General features: G+C 38.8%; 1 protein-coding gene across 1 annotated transcript in view; it reads left to right on the top strand.

Annotated features, from left to right (window-relative positions):
* Positions 1-20,197, top strand: part of IL1RAPL2 (interleukin 1 receptor accessory protein like 2) — a 719,072-nt gene that overhangs the window by 679,804 nt on the left and 19,071 nt on the right. The window contains exons 6-7 of the mRNA XM_075538447.1: positions 9,276-9,421; positions 17,396-17,539. Of these exons, the coding sequence (XP_075394562.1) occupies positions 9,276-9,421; positions 17,396-17,539 (290 nt within the window). The remainder of the gene's footprint in view (positions 1-9,275; positions 9,422-17,395; positions 17,540-20,197) is intronic.

Here is a 20,197-nt window from a genome sequence, read left to right as displayed (position 1 = left end):
TGGCTTGGCAAGTATTAAGTCATTGTGGCTTGGTTATTCAAATTGTTATGTCTATAATATTTTATAATGAAAAGTGCTTAAAATAAATATAATTTTATGTTATAGGACATATCAAGTCTTAAAGTCATAAGACCATAATAATGGAATAATTGGGGAGGAGGGAAAGAAGTACATAGGTACAGGGATTATGCATGTTACTGAAATTATATTGTTATCAATTAATTAAGAATTGTTTAGTATAAGCATCAGGGTAACTGTAAAGAAAATATTAAAGAAATATACAGAAAAGTAAGGAATAAAGGAGTAAAATCTTTCCTCCATGGAGCACTTGGTGAATTCAAACTGCTGACCTTATGGCGAACATCCCACAGGGTGACCCACCGCTCCACCAGGGCTCCTTGAACTATGCCACTGTGGCTGAAATACACAGTAGTCATTGAGGTCACTAGTAGAGATTTATTGCAAAACTTGTGATTAGTATGAACTCAACAAAACAACAATACAAAGAGAGTTCTTCAAGATGCTAAAGGGCATTTAATAAAAAAAAAACTTTAGAAACAGCAACACAGTTATCATACTCTTGGATGAAAACGGGGAGCTTTTCCTTTAGGGTCAGGAACAAGACAAGGATGCCCAGTCTCACTATTGCTGCTGTTTCATATTCTACTAGGGGTTCTAGCCAAGAGAAATGAAAAGATACACACATCAGGAATTTCTCGGATTACTTTTCATAGAGGATATAATACTACATCTAGTAGACCCCAAAGAATCCATGAAAAAGCTACTATAAAGCTAGTAAATTAGTTCAGCAAAGTAACAGGATACAAAATCAACACACAAGAATCATTCAGGTTTTGGTATATCAGCAATGAACAATATCACAAGGAAATTACGGCAACAATTCCATATCTAATAGCAACTAAATGGATAAATACCTAGTAGTAAATTTAATCAGAGAGGTGAGAAACTTTCACACAGATAATTATAAAATATTAACGAATGAAATTAAAATTTTTAATCAATGGAATAACATTCCATACTCATGCACAAGACTGAATATTGTTAAGGTGTCAATACTAACTAAAGCATTCTATAGAGTCAATGACATACACATAAAAATCTCAACAACTTTTGTTGCAGAAATGGGAATGCCAACCATCATGTTTATATAGGTTTCAAAAGGCCCAAATAGACAAAGCATTCTTGACAATTATGAAAAAGCAGTAAATAGTGCCCAAACTAACAGCATATAGTTTCAGTGATCCAAACAATACGGTACAAATATAATGATAAACATGTAGATCAATGGAATCGAACTTAGACTTCTAAAATAAGTAAGCACATCTACAATTAATTGTACTTTAAAAAGCATTGTATTAGTCTGGGTAGACTAGGGAAATAAATTCATAGACCTTCATATGTGTATAAGAGAGAGTTTTATATAAAGGGTAATAGTACATTAAGAAAGCACTGTTTCCAAAACTTCTCACTACTGTTTCCAGTGCCCCTCTCTTCAGCCTTTCCAGAGTTGAGTTCTGAAATTTGAAATGCCAAAATCAAAAGACAACCCACTACCTTGAGCCCTTTTAAACTCATAAAGATCCTATCGGATGGAGTCGAACTACTTCACAGGCTGCAAATCATTATGGAAGCAGACAACAGCCTCATCTTTCTCCCACACAGTGTCTGGGAGGTTTGAAATGACAAACCTTTTGGTTAGCGGCCTGATGCTTAATTCACTGTGCCACCTGGACTTCTTTCTACTTGAAGAAATAACACTTTAATCACTTCACTTTGCCTTGAAGGAAGTTTCAGATCCCATAGTATCTGGATCGGAATGCATATTTTGTCAGCCATAAGGAAGCTTACATTGGAAAGATAAACTTAGTAAACTGCTGGTTTCTTTTTACCTAGGGCCAGCTTTCATGTCCAACTGTCTGAGAGATGTTGTTTGGGGAATGGTAATGATGGTACTAGTCACAATTCCCCAGTGGGTCTTAGCCTTGACCTATACATAAAATATTTAAAGCCTACCTAAGATAACGTTGGTTTTTGCTCTTAATTTACTGAGCAGACTCTAGATGCCCAGTGTCAACTACATTATCTTTGATTAATAACTGCTCTGGGCAAGAACCTGTAATTAGTAAATAATAATTCCATTTCATGTTTTACATTTGGTTTTTAAAGAATTTTGGCATCCTGAGTCACACTGGATTCTCATGACAACAATTTAAGATAAATAATGTGAGCTTTCCTTGCTTTCTTTCTTTTTTTGTTTTAACAGATAAAGAAACTGAAGTTTAGAACTGAAGGAAGAGCCACCCTGGTGCAGCTTACAGTTCCAGTGGGGCTAGATTAAAGTAATAAAAATACAGCTAGAAAGAATCCTTAATTGCTCAGAATGTTTTCTTGCACTCCATATTTAGGCTTTCAAGAGCCAAAACCTGTCCGGGGCTGAAAGAGTGAAAATCAGCTTGGCCTGAGAAAAAGCAGCCCTGTCATTAATCAGGCTGGGAAGACAGACACAGATAAAGCCAGCTGCAAAGTTAACAGAAAACACTTTTTCTCCCAAGGTCATGCAGCAGTTGTAACATGCCATAACCACCACCACCCCCCCTTACTTGAGTGACTACTGCTTTCTTACCAGTGATACCCCAGATTTGCTTTGGTATTTTTCATTTATTATTCCAGATACCCAATTATTAAATGTCCCCATGGAGCACCCAGTCATATTCAATCCTCTGTCTCCTAGTCAAAGCAGAACCCAGTTTTCCTTGAAATCTTTCAGTGGGAAACAAGCTTTACAAAACAACGACAACAACAACAAGAAACTTTCTTTTCCCCTTCAATCCAAGAACAATCCTGTTTCTTGGAATTTCTTGTCCTTGAATACATGACATCAATAAATATCATAATGCCAGTCTATAAACTTATCCCTTATCTTTAACTAATTAGGAATTAACAGGCAAAAACAAAACAACCAAATATCAGTAAATTTTTGAGAGTTCAAGTGATGATGTTTTAAAAACATACTTCTTACACCAGTACTTTATCTCCTCAATCATCCTTCCTAGACTATGATCACTAAAAATCAGGATAATAACCCAGACACTGCAAGATACTTATATCTAAAAGAAGGGCTTTATTGGGTTCAAGGGACTATTTACTATGAATGGAAATTAGAGTTAGGCATCTTAGAATTACTTACATCAATGGGAGAAACAAGAAGGATTTTCTTCTTCATTTTTATATATCTACAACTATCCCATTTATTAATTATCAGAAAGGACATATGCAAGCATGTAAAAAGGATTATTAGTTGATTTCCAGTTTCTGCACATATGTTTAAGGATAACTCTCTGATTAGTACATGGATGCAGATAAATTTTCTCAGTATTACACTCATCTTAATCTCATTAGGGTACCATACAAAAATATATAGTCAAAAGAACGGGCCAGTTAAATTCAAGGCCCAACAGTAAACTCTCAGACTATGGTAATTGATTTGGGGAAGGATTTTCTATTCAAAGCACGGTTTATCATGAAACCAAATTAGCCAGAATCCCCTTCTCTTTCTTGTATTTGACTTCTCTCTCTAAATGTTCCCTTACCTTCTCCTTTGAGATTTTTTTTCCCTTTTACAGGATTGCCTGCAGGAGATCAGAGAGACTGTCCATGCAAAGCTTGGTGTACAGTGTCCAGCAGAGCAGATTTCTGGTTACTAATACTTTCTGATGAAGACGACTCGTAGTGATAGTAGTGTTCTTGGTAATAGAAAGAGGCACTACTTTTAACTTTCTCTTCATTTTTTTCATAGTTAAATTTTATTAGAGGAAGTCAATAAGAAGTAATATGAAACAATTTATAGACGGCATGGATTTTATTAATATGCCCCAGCACACCATAATGGTAGGCACAATAGTAACCTTTAAAGTATCTGTTTACTGGCATTGGATTCATTATATTAAACTGCACTACTATAGTGCTCTCTAGCATTAATTTTGGGAGAAAGATGAGCTTTTCTACTCCTGTAAAAAGTTACAGTGTCAGAAACTCACGGGGACAGTTCTATCCTGTCCTATAAGGTCGCTTTGAGTTGGCAGCATCCACTTGATGGCAGTAAGTTTGGTTTTTGGTTTTGGTTGGCATTACTTTTTGATAGGTTCTAACTAAGTAAAACTTTTGGAGATAGTAATGTCTTCCATCTGGATTTATTGTGTGGTTTATTTGTTTTTTTAAATGTCAGTGTCCTTGAATGGTATGTAATCCTGGGGATATGATACATTTGAAGTTACTTGAATGATGTCCTTCGGAGCCCTTATCTATGTCCTTCACTCTGAATCCAGTCTCTTTAGTATCTTTCACAGATTCCACAAAGACCTGCCCATGCTCCCTCTTTGTAAACCCTCCCTTCTTTTTATCTAGTCAACGTTGTCTGAAGTCTTTTCAGCTCAACTAGTCTATACTGGTCTCTGGCTTCTTTGAAATCATGTTGTAAGCATATCTGTATTACACTGCCTTGCTTCATTCTTTATGCAAATATTTTCCTGTGTGTTAGTCTTGTCTCCTCATTATATTTTTAACGTTTATTGAGAGCAAAGACCAGGTCTTTTCTTTCCCCCCAATAGTTAATTCACATATAATTCACCTATCATGCAATTCAATATTTCAATCCCCTCAAGAAGAGTTGTAAGAGCAGGTCTTTTCATGTTCACGTTTCTCTCACAGCAGATGTCTATTGTAGAGGTGGGCACTTGTTGGAGGAATAACAAAAAATCACTGATGGGCTGTTCCCTATCAATATTTGCTTGGAATTAGTGATTTATAGATATATATACTCACCTGTACTTTAAGTCTAAAAAAGCAAGTCACCTCTAGATTTTCAAGAGCTGATAATTAAGATACCTCGTACATATTTATAGATGGACCAAGGATCATTTTTCAAATCCTCTCTTCAGATTCTTTCTGCAGTCTTTGAAGAGCTGTTTTTGGAAACAGTATTAGAAATGCAGAGCAGCAGTCTTGGTCTGTAGGGACAGTATCAGCTTTCTGCCCAGGTCTGGCCGAGCCTGTGGCTGTACTCCATGGGAGCTTTGAATCAAACTGGATTTGTGGTGTTGAAGCACCTTCTGAAATCAAAAGGGGTCCTTCTAATAGCAGGTTACACACAACTAGAAAACTTGAGTATGGTAGGAGTTACAAATAGCTGGGGGGTTAGAAGAGAGTAAAAGTCAAGTAAATCCAGATGACAAGTTCCTCAATTTTCTGTGGTTAGATATAAGTTGGGAGAATCAAGAGCTAGAATTTTCACTAGGAATGAAAACAACTAATAGAAAGACTCGCAGTCAACATGGTCCCAGATGTCTATGTCAGCTTCTCACCTCATCCCATGATATGTGTCTGCTTTAGTGTAGGTAATAGGAGAGCCACAAATAGAAAGCACAGAGGGAAGGAAGTACATTATTAATGCTATACACACTGGTATTTTCAACTTTTATTGTGTTTGTGTATCCTTTTGATAATAGAGACTTAACTTTTTTCCCTTTTTATTGTAGGAAATTAACTTCTTTTACTCCCCTTACCCCAAGTCCCAGCCCCTGGTTACTACTGAAAACAAGCAAACAAAAAACCCACAAGTCTATATGTGTAAGAAATGACATGGAAGTGTCATGTCTGACCTCCTCTAATTTTACAAATGAAAGAAGAATCAAACTTGGCATTAGTTCAAGGCCAATTCTTCTAAGATAGGAGTCAGGCTTTCCTCCAACATCCAACATTCAATTCTGATACCCACCATCTCCCCCACAGCACTCCCTACTTCTCTATTAGGTTTGATCAGCTGTTGCAATGGTTACACATTACACACTTCACATTCACACGATTATAGGATTTATTAGGGAAGTTAATTCAGAATCAGAAATGTTCAGGATACAGTTCTTTGGTCAGGACTCTCATGCCCACAGACATGCCTATCGCTGGTCCTCAGCCTCTCAGATGAGTGACCTATGATCGATGCCCCAAGGTTAAACAACACTACCCTAAGCCACAGCCATGCTCAGCTCCAGTTCCATGGTTCAGCAAATCTACATCCCCAAGTAAGTGCCTAGAGGCATACCAGTCTACAAGGCAGCCTCCTGCTCAAAGGCACTCAGATTTACTCACTGTGTACTTCAGGGAGTCCACTTGTCTGGTTTTTTTTGCTCTTGGTTCTGTAGCTGCAGCTTCTCTGGTGCCACAGATTTTTGTCCCTGAATGTTGGGGTCCAAAGGAAACCTCCCCTCCTAGCTCTTCTTGCTCAAAAGGGGTAAAACTCCTACCCCTTGCTGCTTAGATGGCTCAATTTATACCCAGCAGAAAAGTAAACTTGATCAAGCCCCATGTTAGAACTCCAAGTTTTTCCCATCATAATTAGTGCTGTTAACAAGTCACAACTGAATTCTATAATATTATCAACATCTTCCCCACGTTCTCTTTCCCAGAACTACCAGGAAGAAGTGGTTTGGGAAGAGTTACAACAACTATGGCTAGAAGAGCCATGTCATGTAATTCACTGCCCCACATAGTAGGAACAGAAGTATTGATTCTTTTATATCTGACTTATTTCCTCAACATAGTGTTTTGAATGTTAATTTATTTTACATGTCAGCACTTTCTCTTCATGGCTGAGCAATATTCTCTAGCATGTAGATGCAAATTTTATTTGTCCATTCAAAATGGATTCTTTCCACCTTTTGGCTATTTTGAATGATGCTGCAATGAAGATATGCATATATGGATCTGTCCCAGCCTAAAGAAGCTCAGTTTTAAACGCATATCTGGTTGGAATGTCATCTGTACCTCAGGATGGGAGAGTCCTAGGCACGAGGAAGTCTCTTCCATCTACTTAAATTTATAGCCTTTCTTCTTTTAAATGGGTGCCAGGGTATTGAAGGCAAACCAATGTCCAAAGTCTATCAATGTAAATACAAATTTTCTTGGAGGATTAAAAAGGTAAACATCTTACCTTTAAATAATGAAGAGTGATGTTTAATAATACTCCTGTGCATGTATAAAGTCTTGGTTATTTAAATTTTTTACATTTTAAAGTTACTTTTTAAATAACTTTAACTTATTTTCCCCTCACAACATAGTTAAAGTTAGTATGCTAGCTATTTTTCCCAATGTAAAGATAAGCTAAATTAGGGTACCATTGAGTTCATGACTTTGTAGAGAGTCAAGTTGTAAACAGGTGGTATATAATTAAACCCAGCTTTCTGTTAGTCCAGGATTCTTGTCCAATTTCATGCTAAATCTCAGTAAAACAGAGAGTCCTTCCTTGCATTCATACCTAGGTGTGTAAAACAAAGATGAGTGTTACTTGTGCTTCCTTGGTTTTCAAGCATCGAAAATGTCCCTTGCTAGCAAATATTTGTGTTTAAGAATATCGTGCAAGAATTTAAAGGCAGGGTTGCCACCATGAAGAATAATTATTTGCTCTACCTTTAGCCAACAGCAAGAGGAGGGATCAGGAGAGAAACAATCAACAAGTGCTTACTTTGACCTGACCCGATAGTTCAGTGATGAGAGTATAACTTGCCAATGAAACAGTTGACATACTCCTAAGGAAAGTTTCCTGGCGATGCAGCTTCTCTGTGAATACCTGTTCCTGAACATTTAAAACCCTTTTGCAGGTTCATCTGAAATATCAAAAAGCAAGACTATAAGAAAATGGCACATTGGGCAGTTTCACTTAGGGGCGGGTAGGATACAGTGGGTGGAAAAAGAAAGACAAACTTGGAGCAGGGTCTGCCAAGTAAGGCTGGAGGCTGCAGGGTGATGAAAACCTCAGATGGTTGGAGGATTCGGTTTACAAGATACATGACTGCAATGGAAAAAGAAGTAGGAGCAAAATACAGAACAAACTTCTCACTGGTATTTGGAGATAGAAACCCACTCAATACCCTTAGTTCATGTCTCATGTGTTAGGCAGGGTTCTCTAGAGAAACAAAACCAGGACACTTATGATTAGATAGATAGGTTTATACAGAGAGAAGAAATATAGGACTATAGCAGCTAATTAGTGCACAAAAGACTCAGTTCAACTCACTTTCATGGAACAGTTAATATACTGGAAGTCTTTCAACTGATGTGGGCTGCTGGTCCAAGGTCAAGGAAGCAGACATGGAGACTTCCCTCAAGCAAGACAGGCAGAGTCTGCCCTCAGACAGCAGACAGCCAGTGTGGTTCAGCAACACTCAGTAGCATGGGAGCTTAGCGAAGCAGACCCTATCTCAAACTCAAGCAATGCAGAGCAACAGAATCCACCAACCTCAAGCTCAAGGGATGTGTGCTCCAGCAGTGTGGTGAAACAGGTCTCAAAGGAGCTTCAAGCCCTAACAACAGGATCCATAGGTTGGCTTGGCCTACAGGTAGTGTAACACAGAGGATGAGGCAAAGAAGTAGCAAAAGCAGCAGCACACTGTTCTGATCACTAGGGATCAAGAGAGATACAGGATTTTTTTTTTTTAAGATTGAAAGAGAGAGAGCGAGAGGATGCCAGCCCTCTTGATTTATCTCATTCACCCGCCATTCAAGTTGCAACCTGATCTAAATCTGCCCACATGTTCCTATTGGCCTAGTTGTCACAATAAACCTAACTATCACATCTCATAAGACAGCCACTTTCAACACCTTCTAATTTCTCTTACCATTACTGTTATAAAAATTCTGGCCTCTAACATAAAACCAGAACCTACACACCTAGCGATCCCCAGCCACTGTTATGGTACAATGATTCAATTATGTTTGATAAGCACAACTAAGAACAAAGAACCCAATGTTTCCTCTTTTGCTACACATTTTATATGTTTTTTATTTATCAAAGTCTGTTCCAACCCTTGACAGCCATATGTCTTCACAGTAGAATTTCTCCATAGGGTTTTCAGGGCTGCAACCTTTTGGAAGTACATCAGCAGTCATGTTTCCAGGACACCTCTGATAAATTCAAACTTCCAACCTTTTGACTAGCAGTCAAGTGTCCAACAATTTGTGCCAAGCTTAGTGGCTCTACCATTTCATTTTGTGGAGTAAATTCTTCACTTCTTTCTTTTCCATCTGACCTTCGATTAAGATCCAATTTGTGTTTACTTGTTGAGGGGCCCCTACTTAAACACAGCCAGGACTTTCGTCGTCTACTAGTCACCCATGTGAGCTGTGTGTTTTGTTTTGTTTGTAGTTTTTGCATAGCTACTTCCCAATCCAAACAAATCTAGCCGAGTTTACTGTCTTCCTTTCAGGCTCCTCAAAGAGCATCTTGGAGAAAAAGAAGTTGAATTGGCACTCATCTTCGACTCAGTGGAGGAGGCTGATCTGGCCAATTATACCTGCCATGTAGAAAACCGAAATGGAAGGAAGCATGCCAGCATTCTCTTGCGTAAAAAGGGTATTTATTTTTTACTATGGTTTGTTTAGATACCAAGTAATTATTGATGTGAAGTTAAGAATGTCTCCTGGCCTTATGGTATCATTTAGTATAAATTTCTATTAACAAGTCTTGTCTTTTTTAAGGAATAATTTCTTCTTGTGGATATGAATGTAAAATACTTATGAACTCTAATGCCATTAGCAAGTAGATACATAAAATGGAATATTGTTATGACTTAAATCAAGTGAGATAAAATTCACTTTGATTAAATAAATGTTACATAAAAGTTGGTAAATATTAGTATCCAATATTTTCTTCATATATTACAGTCTTTTATTTTATATAACTTAAATGAAGTGACAGGGATTTACTCTTGAAGCTGAAACAGAGTAACTTTCTTTTTCCCTAAAGAATAAGTAGAGCCCTGGTGGCATAGTGGCTGCCAATCACAAGGTCCGCAGTTGAAAACCACCAGGCAGTTGAGGGAGAAAGGTGAGGCTTTCTACTCCTATAAATATGTACAATCTTAGAAACCCACAGGGCAACTCTACTCTGTCCTGTTATGTCGCTGTAAACTGGAACTGACTTGATGGCAGCAAGTTTGCTTTTGAAGAAAAATAAATAATATTCTTCTAAGGGATAAGCCATAGATTATAAACCCTATTTTATGATATGGTACCATGTTAAGATGCCTTTAAGCCCAAACCAAACCCAATGCCATCAAGTCCATTCCGATTCATAGTGACCCTTCGTAGGTTTTCTGAGGCTTAACTTTTTATGAGAGCAGACAGCTGAGAAAAGCTACAGCCCTATTAGTCTTTGTAATTCCAGCCTGCCTCACATCTCGAAGCCCAATGCTTATCCACAGCACCACTAGAGCTCCTGAAGTGGCCTTAAGCGGGTGTGTACATATTCCTATTTCCAAGTAATTTAACGTTCATGGAAATCATTCTCTAAAGTTGGCTCCAGGTGGGGTAAAAATTACATATAATGTGCATGCAAACGACACTCTAGATTTAAAGATAGAAAAGATAAAGGGAGACATTGCAATAACAGTCAGCCGCTAGCTAGATCTGTATGTGTGTAACTGGCAAAGCCCACTGCCATTGAGTTGATTTGGACTCATAGCGATCCTATATAGACATTCCGAAGCTGTAAATCTTTTCTTTAGTTTTGAACTGCCTACCTGGTAATTAGAAGCCCCATATTACCCAACAGCATCACCAGAGGTTTTGTAAATTTAGCCAAAACAAATGTTCTCCATTAGTGTTCTTGTGTATATATTGCTATAAGAGGAACAGACGTGATTCAGTCAACAAGGTCACTAGTTATCAGAGGTTTAAGGCAATTGTTTTTAACCTGTGGGTAGCGACCCCTGTAGGGGTTGAATGACCCTTGCACAGGGGTGACCCACTTCATAACAGTAGCAAAATTATAGTTATGAAGTAGCGATGAAAATAATGTTATGGTTGGGGGTCACCACCACATGAGGAACTGTATTAAAGAGTCATGGCATCAGGAAGGTTGAGATCCACTGATCTAATGTATGGTATGTGCCATAGATATCACTTGAAGGTGATACAAGTGAACATTTTCTATTAACCCTTAAAGCCCAACATCCTTCTTCAAGCTAGGTAGACAGGTTTATCCAGGGAGGTAGAAAAGGGAGAAGGGGGAGGGGAGTTGCTCCTGGGTACAATTCAAAGGGCGTGCTAGATCAGTTAATGCATTCTGAGACTCTGCAAATATGAAAGGTGCCTGACTAAGGCAGCTGGACAATATAAGGTAAGATATTTCTCCTGATGTTTTGCAACTATCAGAGTGTCAGTGCTCTCAGGATTTATTCATCTTGAAATTGGGAGTGGTGGTACAATTTAGAGATTGTCCCTGGACACTCATTAGCCTTGCTATGACTCTGCAGGGCAACAATTCAGTGCTAGCTACAGGGGCTATTTTCCCATAGCTACTGGTACCTCCAGTTACTGGTAACTCCGGTGGGATAATGGGTACACATTGAACTTCTAACCACAAGGGTAGACGTTGAAACCAATAGCTGCTTTGTGGGAGAAAGATGTGGCTTCTCTGCCCTGAAATATTTCCAGCCTTGGAAACCCACAGAGGCAGTTCTACTCTGACTCAATAGCAATGAGCTTGGTGTATGTTTGTTATTTTTAAATTGTCCCCCCTACTCCTCTATGGGAGAATGATGAGGCTTTCTGCTCCCGTAAAGTCTCAGAAATGCACAGAGGCAGTTCTAATTGGCCCTGTAGGGTCACCATGAGTTGAAATAGACTCAGTGGCAGTGAGCTTGGTTTGAAGTTGTACCTCCAGGACAGCATGGAATTTTTATTTTCCTGTCAACCCTAATACTTGATGTTGGTGAGCACTTCTAGAAGAAGCAGAGAAAAATCATTTCTGATAATAACTCTTTTATTTCTCTAGTGCCATTTCTCATTCGGTTGAACTTCATGTTATCTCAAGACAATAGATTTTAAGTTGGAAGTAGTCAATTATCAAGTTCACGTGGGAGGGAGGGTGAAGGAGAGAGGGAGGGGGAAATAACTCCTTTGAAGTTCAGTGCTTTACATTTTTAACCCAAAGCTTGCCCTCAGTAGTTACAATGCTATGTATTGACTTCTATGCTATTCATGTAGGTATTACAATGCGCTCCCATCTGGAATACAAGTTTTGTCATTTGTTTGTTCATTTTTCTAATGGATCCGTAACTTACTGATGTGCTGTTAGATAGTTAAGATGCCCCCAAATGACCATTATGGAGAAGCAACATGTTATGAAGCCTTTCATAATGTGAAAAGACTTTCTTAAAATTTATATATAATGGTAGGAGAAAAGACTATGTACACATATTTATTTATAAAGTATTATGGCAGCAGATGGACATTGGGGCTCCATTCAAGTACTCACTCAATGCAAGAACACTTTCTCCTACTATCCCGGCACTCTGCGATGCTCACCTTTCCTGAAGACAAAATGGGTGCATAAACAAATGTGGTGAAGAAAGCTGATGGTGCCCAGCTTTCAAAAGATATAACGTCTGGAGTCATAAAGGCTTGAAGATGAACGAGCAGCCATCTAGCTCAGAAGCAACAAAGCCCACATGGAAGAAGCACACCGGCTAGTGTGATCATGAGGTGCCAAGGGTATTAGGTATCAAGCGTCAAAGACCCCAAACAAAACAAAATCATATCGATGTGAATAGGAGGGGGGGGCAGAGTGGAGACCCAAAGGCCATCAGTAGTCAATTGGACATCCCCTCACATAAGGGTCATAAGGAAGAGAAGAGCCAGTCAGGGTGCAGTATAGCATGGATAAAGCATACAACTTTCCTCTAGTTCTTTAATGCTTCCCACTGCACCCCCTGCACTATCATGACCCCCATTCTAACTTAAAAATCTGGCAAGACCAGAACATGTACACTTGTACAGATAAGAGCTCACAACACAGGGAATCCAGTACAGATACACCCCTCAGGACCAATAAGGGGAGTAGCAAAACTAGGAGGTTAAGGGAAAGGGGGTATAAGGGGGAACTGATCACAATGATTGACATATGGCCCACTCACACGAGTGAAGGGAGACAGTGGTTGGTGTAAGACATGAAAAAAATAATAATAATGTATAAATTATTAATGGTTCATGGGAGAGGGAGGGAAAACGAGGAGGTGATACAAAAGGCTCAAGTAGAGAGAAAATGTTTTGAAGAGGATGATGGCAATCTGTGTACAGATGTGTTTGACACTATGGATATATGTATGGATTGTGATAAGAGCTGTAAGATCTCCCAATAAAATAATTTTTTTTAAAATAATGAACTTAGAAAAAAATAAAATATAAATGAAAACTGCTAACTAACACAAGAGGGCTTCAAAAAATTTGTCGAAAACTTGGCCTGAAAAGATAATAGACTGTTTCCATGAGCTTTTGGAAACAGGTACAAGTTTTCTGACTTCATGACATCCCTTTGCTGTGGATCTTCTACCTGCACCAAACCACTTTCTCATCCCCAATGAGAAATCTACCAGTGAGAACAACTAACTTTTGAGTAAGAATTTCATCTTACATTGCTTTCTATGGTGTACTAAATATTTGAATGGCTGTTCAAAAAAATTTGACAATTATTTTTGCTTCCCTGAACACACTCCCTTTCCCTCCAGAGCTAGGTCACAGCATCTCTCTAGTCCCAGTGCAGCTGCTCTATACAGACCACCAAACGTGTATAGCAGATCTAAGGCTGGATCTCCTAAACTGCCTCCCAGTTTATGAGGGAGAGAACAAGCTCATTAATGCAAAGCATTTGCAGCCTTCTCTTTCTTCAGGGCCTTGCCTGCAGCTGTTATTTTGGCCCATTCTACAGTATCTGATCTTTGAGTTCACAGCAGAGCAATAGCTGGGCCAGACTAAGAAGGTTAAAAAGCACTATGCTTGTACTTTGGGTGCTTGGAAAAAGTCACAACCCCATAAATATTTGCTGTTCCAGCTAGAGTGTCCTTGCAGGACATCCACAAGATTCAGCCGCCGTAAAATGACTTTTGGCCACTCAGTCAGGAAATGTCCCTAGAAATATAGGTCCTGTTGAGATGGAAAATGGCAGCTGAAAACAGAAGGCAGGAGACAAGTCAGCATCACTTGGGTGGTGGCAATTGTGCCCTCTGATTATAGGATGTTTCCCTTTTGATGTGACTGCCTGGGCTGAATTGAAGAATACTGCCGGAGTCATAATCCACCGTTTTTAACTGAAACAGCCTTCATTAGGTAATATCTTTCAGATACATTTTTTAATAAAATGGATCCCCAAACCACAGGGTACTTGTCGCACCACAGTTTTCTACCAAAAAAAAAAAAAAAAAGGTGACTACTACTTGGGAGTGCAAATTGTTTCCGATGTTGCCATTTTCCGTGTACCTCCTAATAACTCTACTCTCTACATAACATAGAAGTTGCTGATAACTTCCCATTTGGTGACTTCGAAAATAGTTGAAAACGGTTCTGACGAGAGAGAAAGCAGCCCCAAATGTTACAGCATAAAATGAGCACCTTAGAAAAGAACAAGACTAGAAAGGGAAAGGAGAAGACAGTTTTAAGAGTGGGGGAGGGGAAGTATTGCTCTGTCAATTTCACATCAGTTATTAATAATAGATAATGGATAGAAGATGATGAGCGAACAAAGCGATCCTGACATTGCAGCCTCACCGAGGTCTCCTAGGAAAGCCCGCTTCATTGCTTGGAGAGCCACATTTTATATTGAAGTCCACAGGCAGAAGAAAGGTGTGGTGGGGGGTTTTCTTTGCACATGAAATTGTGTGGCTTTATTTTCAAAATGGCCACCTCTCCCAGAAGATAAGACAAAAATAGATTCCAATTTCCTAGTCCTAGTCATGATGTGTTTCCTCATCATGTTTCTTGACATGTTTCCCCCCCCCCACAAGCCATTCTCCCTTCCTTCTTCCTCCCTCCTTATTCAGAGAGTGGCATTGATTCATATTGCTTACATGGACATGCCATGACTCTTTTGCCTAGCTCTCCTCTTTTATGGGCACCATTTTTTTCTCTTCTCACTCCATCTCCTTTCCAAAACCAAATTCCCACTCTCCCCACAAAATTTAACACTCGTTGGCACTGGACTCCAGGGAGTCTCTCCTTCTTCTGTTACTATGGTGACAGTATTCTCCAGTAGCCCTCAATGGAGTGCTGACTTCGGTAGTAGTGCCATTCTGTCCCATGAATTGTAGCTCATCTTGTCCCCTTGGATGTGAAAAAGAAGAGGAGAGCAATTCACTGCAGGCCGGATGGTTTGGAAAGCATCACCAACACTTATATGTGAGGAAAGGGAAAGGACTTTCTGTTGTTACTTTCCAGACTGCAACTTAGGAAACCATGGTGGAATGCAAAGAGCTTTGAGTTTGAACTTAGGAAACCTTGGCTCAATTCCCACCATGGTCACTTCTTAGGTGTAGGATCTTTGGTAAGTGATTTAGATTATTGGCTTTCCAATTCTTCATCTATATATATATCACATATATTATCACAATCCATACATATATCAAATGTGTAAAGCACATTTGTACATTCGTTGCCCTCATCATTTGCAAAACATATGCTCTCCACCTAAGCCCCTGGCATCTGGTCCTCATTTTCCCCTCCTTCCTCCCTTCCCCCTCCCTCATGAACCCTTGATATTTTATAAATTATTATTTTTTCATATCTTGCCCTGGGCGACATCTCCCTTCACCCACTTTTCTGTTGTCTGTCCCCAAGGGAGGGAGTCAAATGTAGATCCTTGTAATCAGCTCCCCCTTTCCAACCCACCCACCCCCTGTCTACCCTCCCAGTAGCACCACTCACACCACTGGTCCTGAAGGGATCATCCTCCCTCGATTCCCTGCATTTCCAGTTCCTATCTGTACCGATGTATATCATCTGGTCTAGCCATATTTGTAAAGTAGAATTGGGATTATGATAGTTGGGGAGGAGGAAGCATTTAGGAACTAGAGGAAAGTTGTATGTTTCATCGTTGCTACAGCGCACCCTCAGTGGCTCGTCTCCTCCCCAAGCACCTTCTGTAAGGAGATGTCCAATAGCCTACAAATGGGCTTTGAGTCTCCACTCCGCACTCCCCCCCCCATTCACTATGATAAGATTTTCTGTTCTGATGATGCCTGATACCTGATCCCTTCAACACCTCATGATCGCAAAGGCTGGTGTATGTATGTTTATCTATATAGTAAACCATACCAAACTAAACAGATCCTAATTCTAGTGAGCCTCACTAATTTTTCTTAAGCAATAAGCCTATTAAGACGTGAGGGACAAACCCAGGGAAAGGTTGACTATCTGGTTGTCAAGAAATCTTCCAGAGTGGCAGCCCTTTGGGGCCAGCCATTTGACTTTGATAGTGCCCCGGAAGTGATGCATCTGGGGAGAATGACTGATGCCAACCAAACTCACAAGTAATTGAGGTACAAACTAGAAGGTCTCTTCCCTTTCCCAGTTTCTAGTTACATGGTAAGCGGAGTTAATTTTTTTAAAGTATCTCTACGTAATTTAGGAATCAGACCAAAGTGAAAGTAGCTAATCTGATAGGCTATTGCATTGAAACTATATGGCGACCAAAGAAATGTCCTTGTCCAACATTTGAAAATATGTTTCTGGCCTGGTGTCTTGCCCCTTATCAATAATATATTTTAAGATTCGCTAAAAGTACTAGTTAAGATACAGGAAAGTTCCTTTGACTTGAGAGATATTATGTCTCTTTCCTTTATGTGTTGATTTAATTATTTCACTTCTCAGAGTTATCAGGGTATCCCACTGGAGCGGTCTATGACCGCTATCAGGTAGCAAGATTTTGATGAGCAGGCTAAGTGATTAACCTGGGTTTCTGCTTTTCCTTTAGCTCCATGGGGTGTATTATATCACATACATATTATAGTCATTTATTCAAATGAGTAGGGGAAATGGATAAGCTAATTTTCCCTGCTTGTCTGTATTAGATTATGTTCTACTGAGGTTAAACGAAACAGTTAAATCCTGCAGGCTCATTAGATTTATTTGATTCTGAGAGTAATTTTATGATACTATTCCCCTGTAGAAGAATAGGACCCGTGGCCCAAAATGTACTAGCCAGTAATCTTTCTGAAGCCAATAAGATAATTTAACAGAAACAACAAAATATTGGTCTTGGGCCCAGAACAAGACAGTCTTAACTGTTGCCTGAAATACCCTCAAAGCCATAGTATGGCTGTGATAATCCACATGTTATTCAGGTGGATTTACCACTTTCAATTGTATATTACTTGAATCATTAGGTGAGGATACATTTTATAAAAATCTGATTTATACAAATTTCTCAAGTGCACAAGCACTGTGTTAAACAGGAATCTTCTGGGGGAGAACACATTTCAGAAATTAGAAATATTGGAAGATCCCAAATGTTCCTAATTTAATTACTGTATCTTGTTTACTCTGTTTGTTCCAGATTTAATCTACAAAATTGAGCTTGCAGGAGGCTTGGGGGCAATCTTCCTGCTCCTTATACTGCTTGTGGTTATCTACAAATGCTACAACATTGAACTGATGCTCTTCTACCGACAACATTTTGGAGGCGATGAAACTGCTGATGGTAGGCTGTCAACTATTGTTCAAATCCAGTTAAGTGGCATGAGTTGATAGCATGGAAAAGAATATCTCTATTCGTAGGAAATACACACTCAAGTAATTACAGGTGAAAATCTATGATATATTCAACTAATTGTCATCTACTTCAGGAAAAAAATTGTAGCTATCAAGAAAACAAATGAGAAAAATATTAACATGTTTCTGGGTAACAGATACCAAAAGCAAACTCACTGCTATCGAGTAAATGCTGAGAGCCTGTGGGTTTTCGAGACTAACTGTTTATGGGAGTAGAAAGTCTTGTCTTTCTTCCGAGGAGCTGATGGTGGCTTCAAACTGCCAAACATGCCAAGTGCAGCCCAGTGTGTAACCACCACACTACCAAGGCTCCTTGGGTAAAGGATATATGGGTAATTTTAAAATTGTTTTTGGTAATATTGCTGTGTTTGAAATTATTTCCAAATTAAATGCTTAAGAAGAAAATAGTATTAATTGGTCTAAAAATAATATAATTGCTGTTAATGCTTTCCTTTAGTAAGGAGAAAGTTGAGACTAAATTCTTTTTTTTCCCTCTAGAAATTTAGATTTAGGCACATATAATTTTTAGCCATGCTGGCAATGAGAAAATAAATCAATCAGACAAAAAAACAGTTTAAGAGTTATGGAAATGCTCCTTTTCAAATTAAGGGGCAGCTGGACGCACATATTTTGGATGATTGTAGCATCATTCCTTTTTATGACAAAATCATAGAAACATTTCCTAAACAAACATATCAAATGTGAAGTTACTGTTTCTTGACATATTCTTTATCAAAGTATATACATTTCTGTTTTACAATCACTTTTCTGAGTGTCATATAATGCACATATCATACAATTCAGTAGTTCAAGCATGCTCAGAAGCATTGTGCAATCATCCCCACAATCAATGTTAGAACATGTTCTTCTTTCTCGTACTCCCCATTTTCCGCAGTTGCCTCTGCCAAGTCCACACCTAATTATTAATCCACTTACTGACTCTATAGATTGGCCTATAATGATTTCATATACAGAAAACTGTTTTAAAACAAAATCAAGAAACAGAAAAACCCTAACAACACTGACAAAATAAAGCACAGGAAAACTTTAAGTGAAAAGAAAGCATACAATATTAAAATCTGGAACCAATTTAAAGTGGGTTAAAAGGGACAAAAAATGATGAGGTGTTGCACCATTTTTAAAGATGTCCTCAAAGAATAGGAATTCACAATGTTGCTTCCAATTTGCATGTATTTGCTATGTATAATTTTGGGGAATCTTTTTATTGAGTTAATTCTTGCTCATAGTGACCCTTACAGGACAGGGTAGAACTGCCCCTTGTAAGTTGCCAAAATTGTATCTCCTTTTCTTACCAAATATTTTTATTGATGTAAAATTCACATATCATACGCTTCCATAATTAAGCCATTTCTAAAAATAAGTATACATACATCATCACACTCAATTCTAACACACCCACCCACATTCATTATTTGCTCTCCAAATCCCCTCAACCACATCCCCTATAAACCTGCATCAGTTATTGTCTCTATGTAGTTACTCCTTTCATAAATTGGAAAACAAAGAAACAATAAAAAACAAAAGAGAAAGAAATTTTATAAAATAAAAATCAAGAGGAAGAAAGAAAAGACCACCAGCATTAGTAAAATAAGCCAGAAAGAAAAATTCTGTCATGGAACAAGCGAGAAATATTTAAACCTAGAACAAATTCAGGATGGGTCAAGAGGGAGTTCAATTAACCAAATATCATATTTTACCATAGTTCCATCCACTGTGCTCAGGTTGACAATCATCTTTGTCTAATACCAAAGCTGTTTGTGTCCCTCAACTGAGGCCAGAGGGGATCTACCAGAGCCTTGATCTGACTAGATCCTATGCAGGCGGATTGTGGGCTCCCACTGTCCTCCATGGCTTTCTACAAATTGGGTCTTCATAATTTTAGCCCTGATGCTTTTTTCCTCACCATATTCTAGTGTTGTAATTGTGATTTTGGATCACCCTAGCTGGTGTGTTTCTTCTGTGTGGACTTAGTTGATAATTAGATGACTGCTTGTTTGAACACACACTTGAAGACCCCAGCCACGAATTGATAGCTGGGCACCATCTGCTTTCTTCACCACCCTTTGCTGTAGCATGCTTATCTTTAGAGATCTTTTCATGAAGGCGAGTATCAGACAGGGCCAGGTCATAAGAACTAACTGTCCCGGGAATGGAGCTAGAATTAAGTGGGAGTCCAGAATCCATCTGCTTGTCCACAGACTTTGTATGACTTGGTTTACTTTAATGATCTTATTATCATTTTATGACAAAAATAGTATCAATCAACTCTCTGGGGTATAAAGCTATAATAAATTATCCAATGGCATAGATTTTAAGGTACTGTTGAGGAAAGGAGGTTATGTGAGTATAGTCCAGCAACAAACCACAATTCATTCGTTATTACTTGGTACCGATTGAATTCTTTAAAGATTGGGCCAAGTTTACATTGAGCATGGGGGTTGGTGTTAGGGGGAAATTTCCTGTAACTTCTTTACAATGGCTGATCCTTGCCTATCAGATTAATACCTGTCATATTAGTGCAAGGAGGGCATGAAGATAGCAAATGTATGGTATTTCTGGGTCCCCT

The sequence above is a fragment of the Tenrec ecaudatus genome, chromosome X (assembly GCF_050624435.1).
Source record: "Tenrec ecaudatus isolate mTenEca1 chromosome X, mTenEca1.hap1, whole genome shotgun sequence".
Lineage (NCBI taxonomy): Eukaryota > Metazoa > Chordata > Mammalia > Afrosoricida > Tenrecidae > Tenrec > Tenrec ecaudatus.
This window is presented reverse-complemented; position numbering and strand designations above follow the sequence as displayed.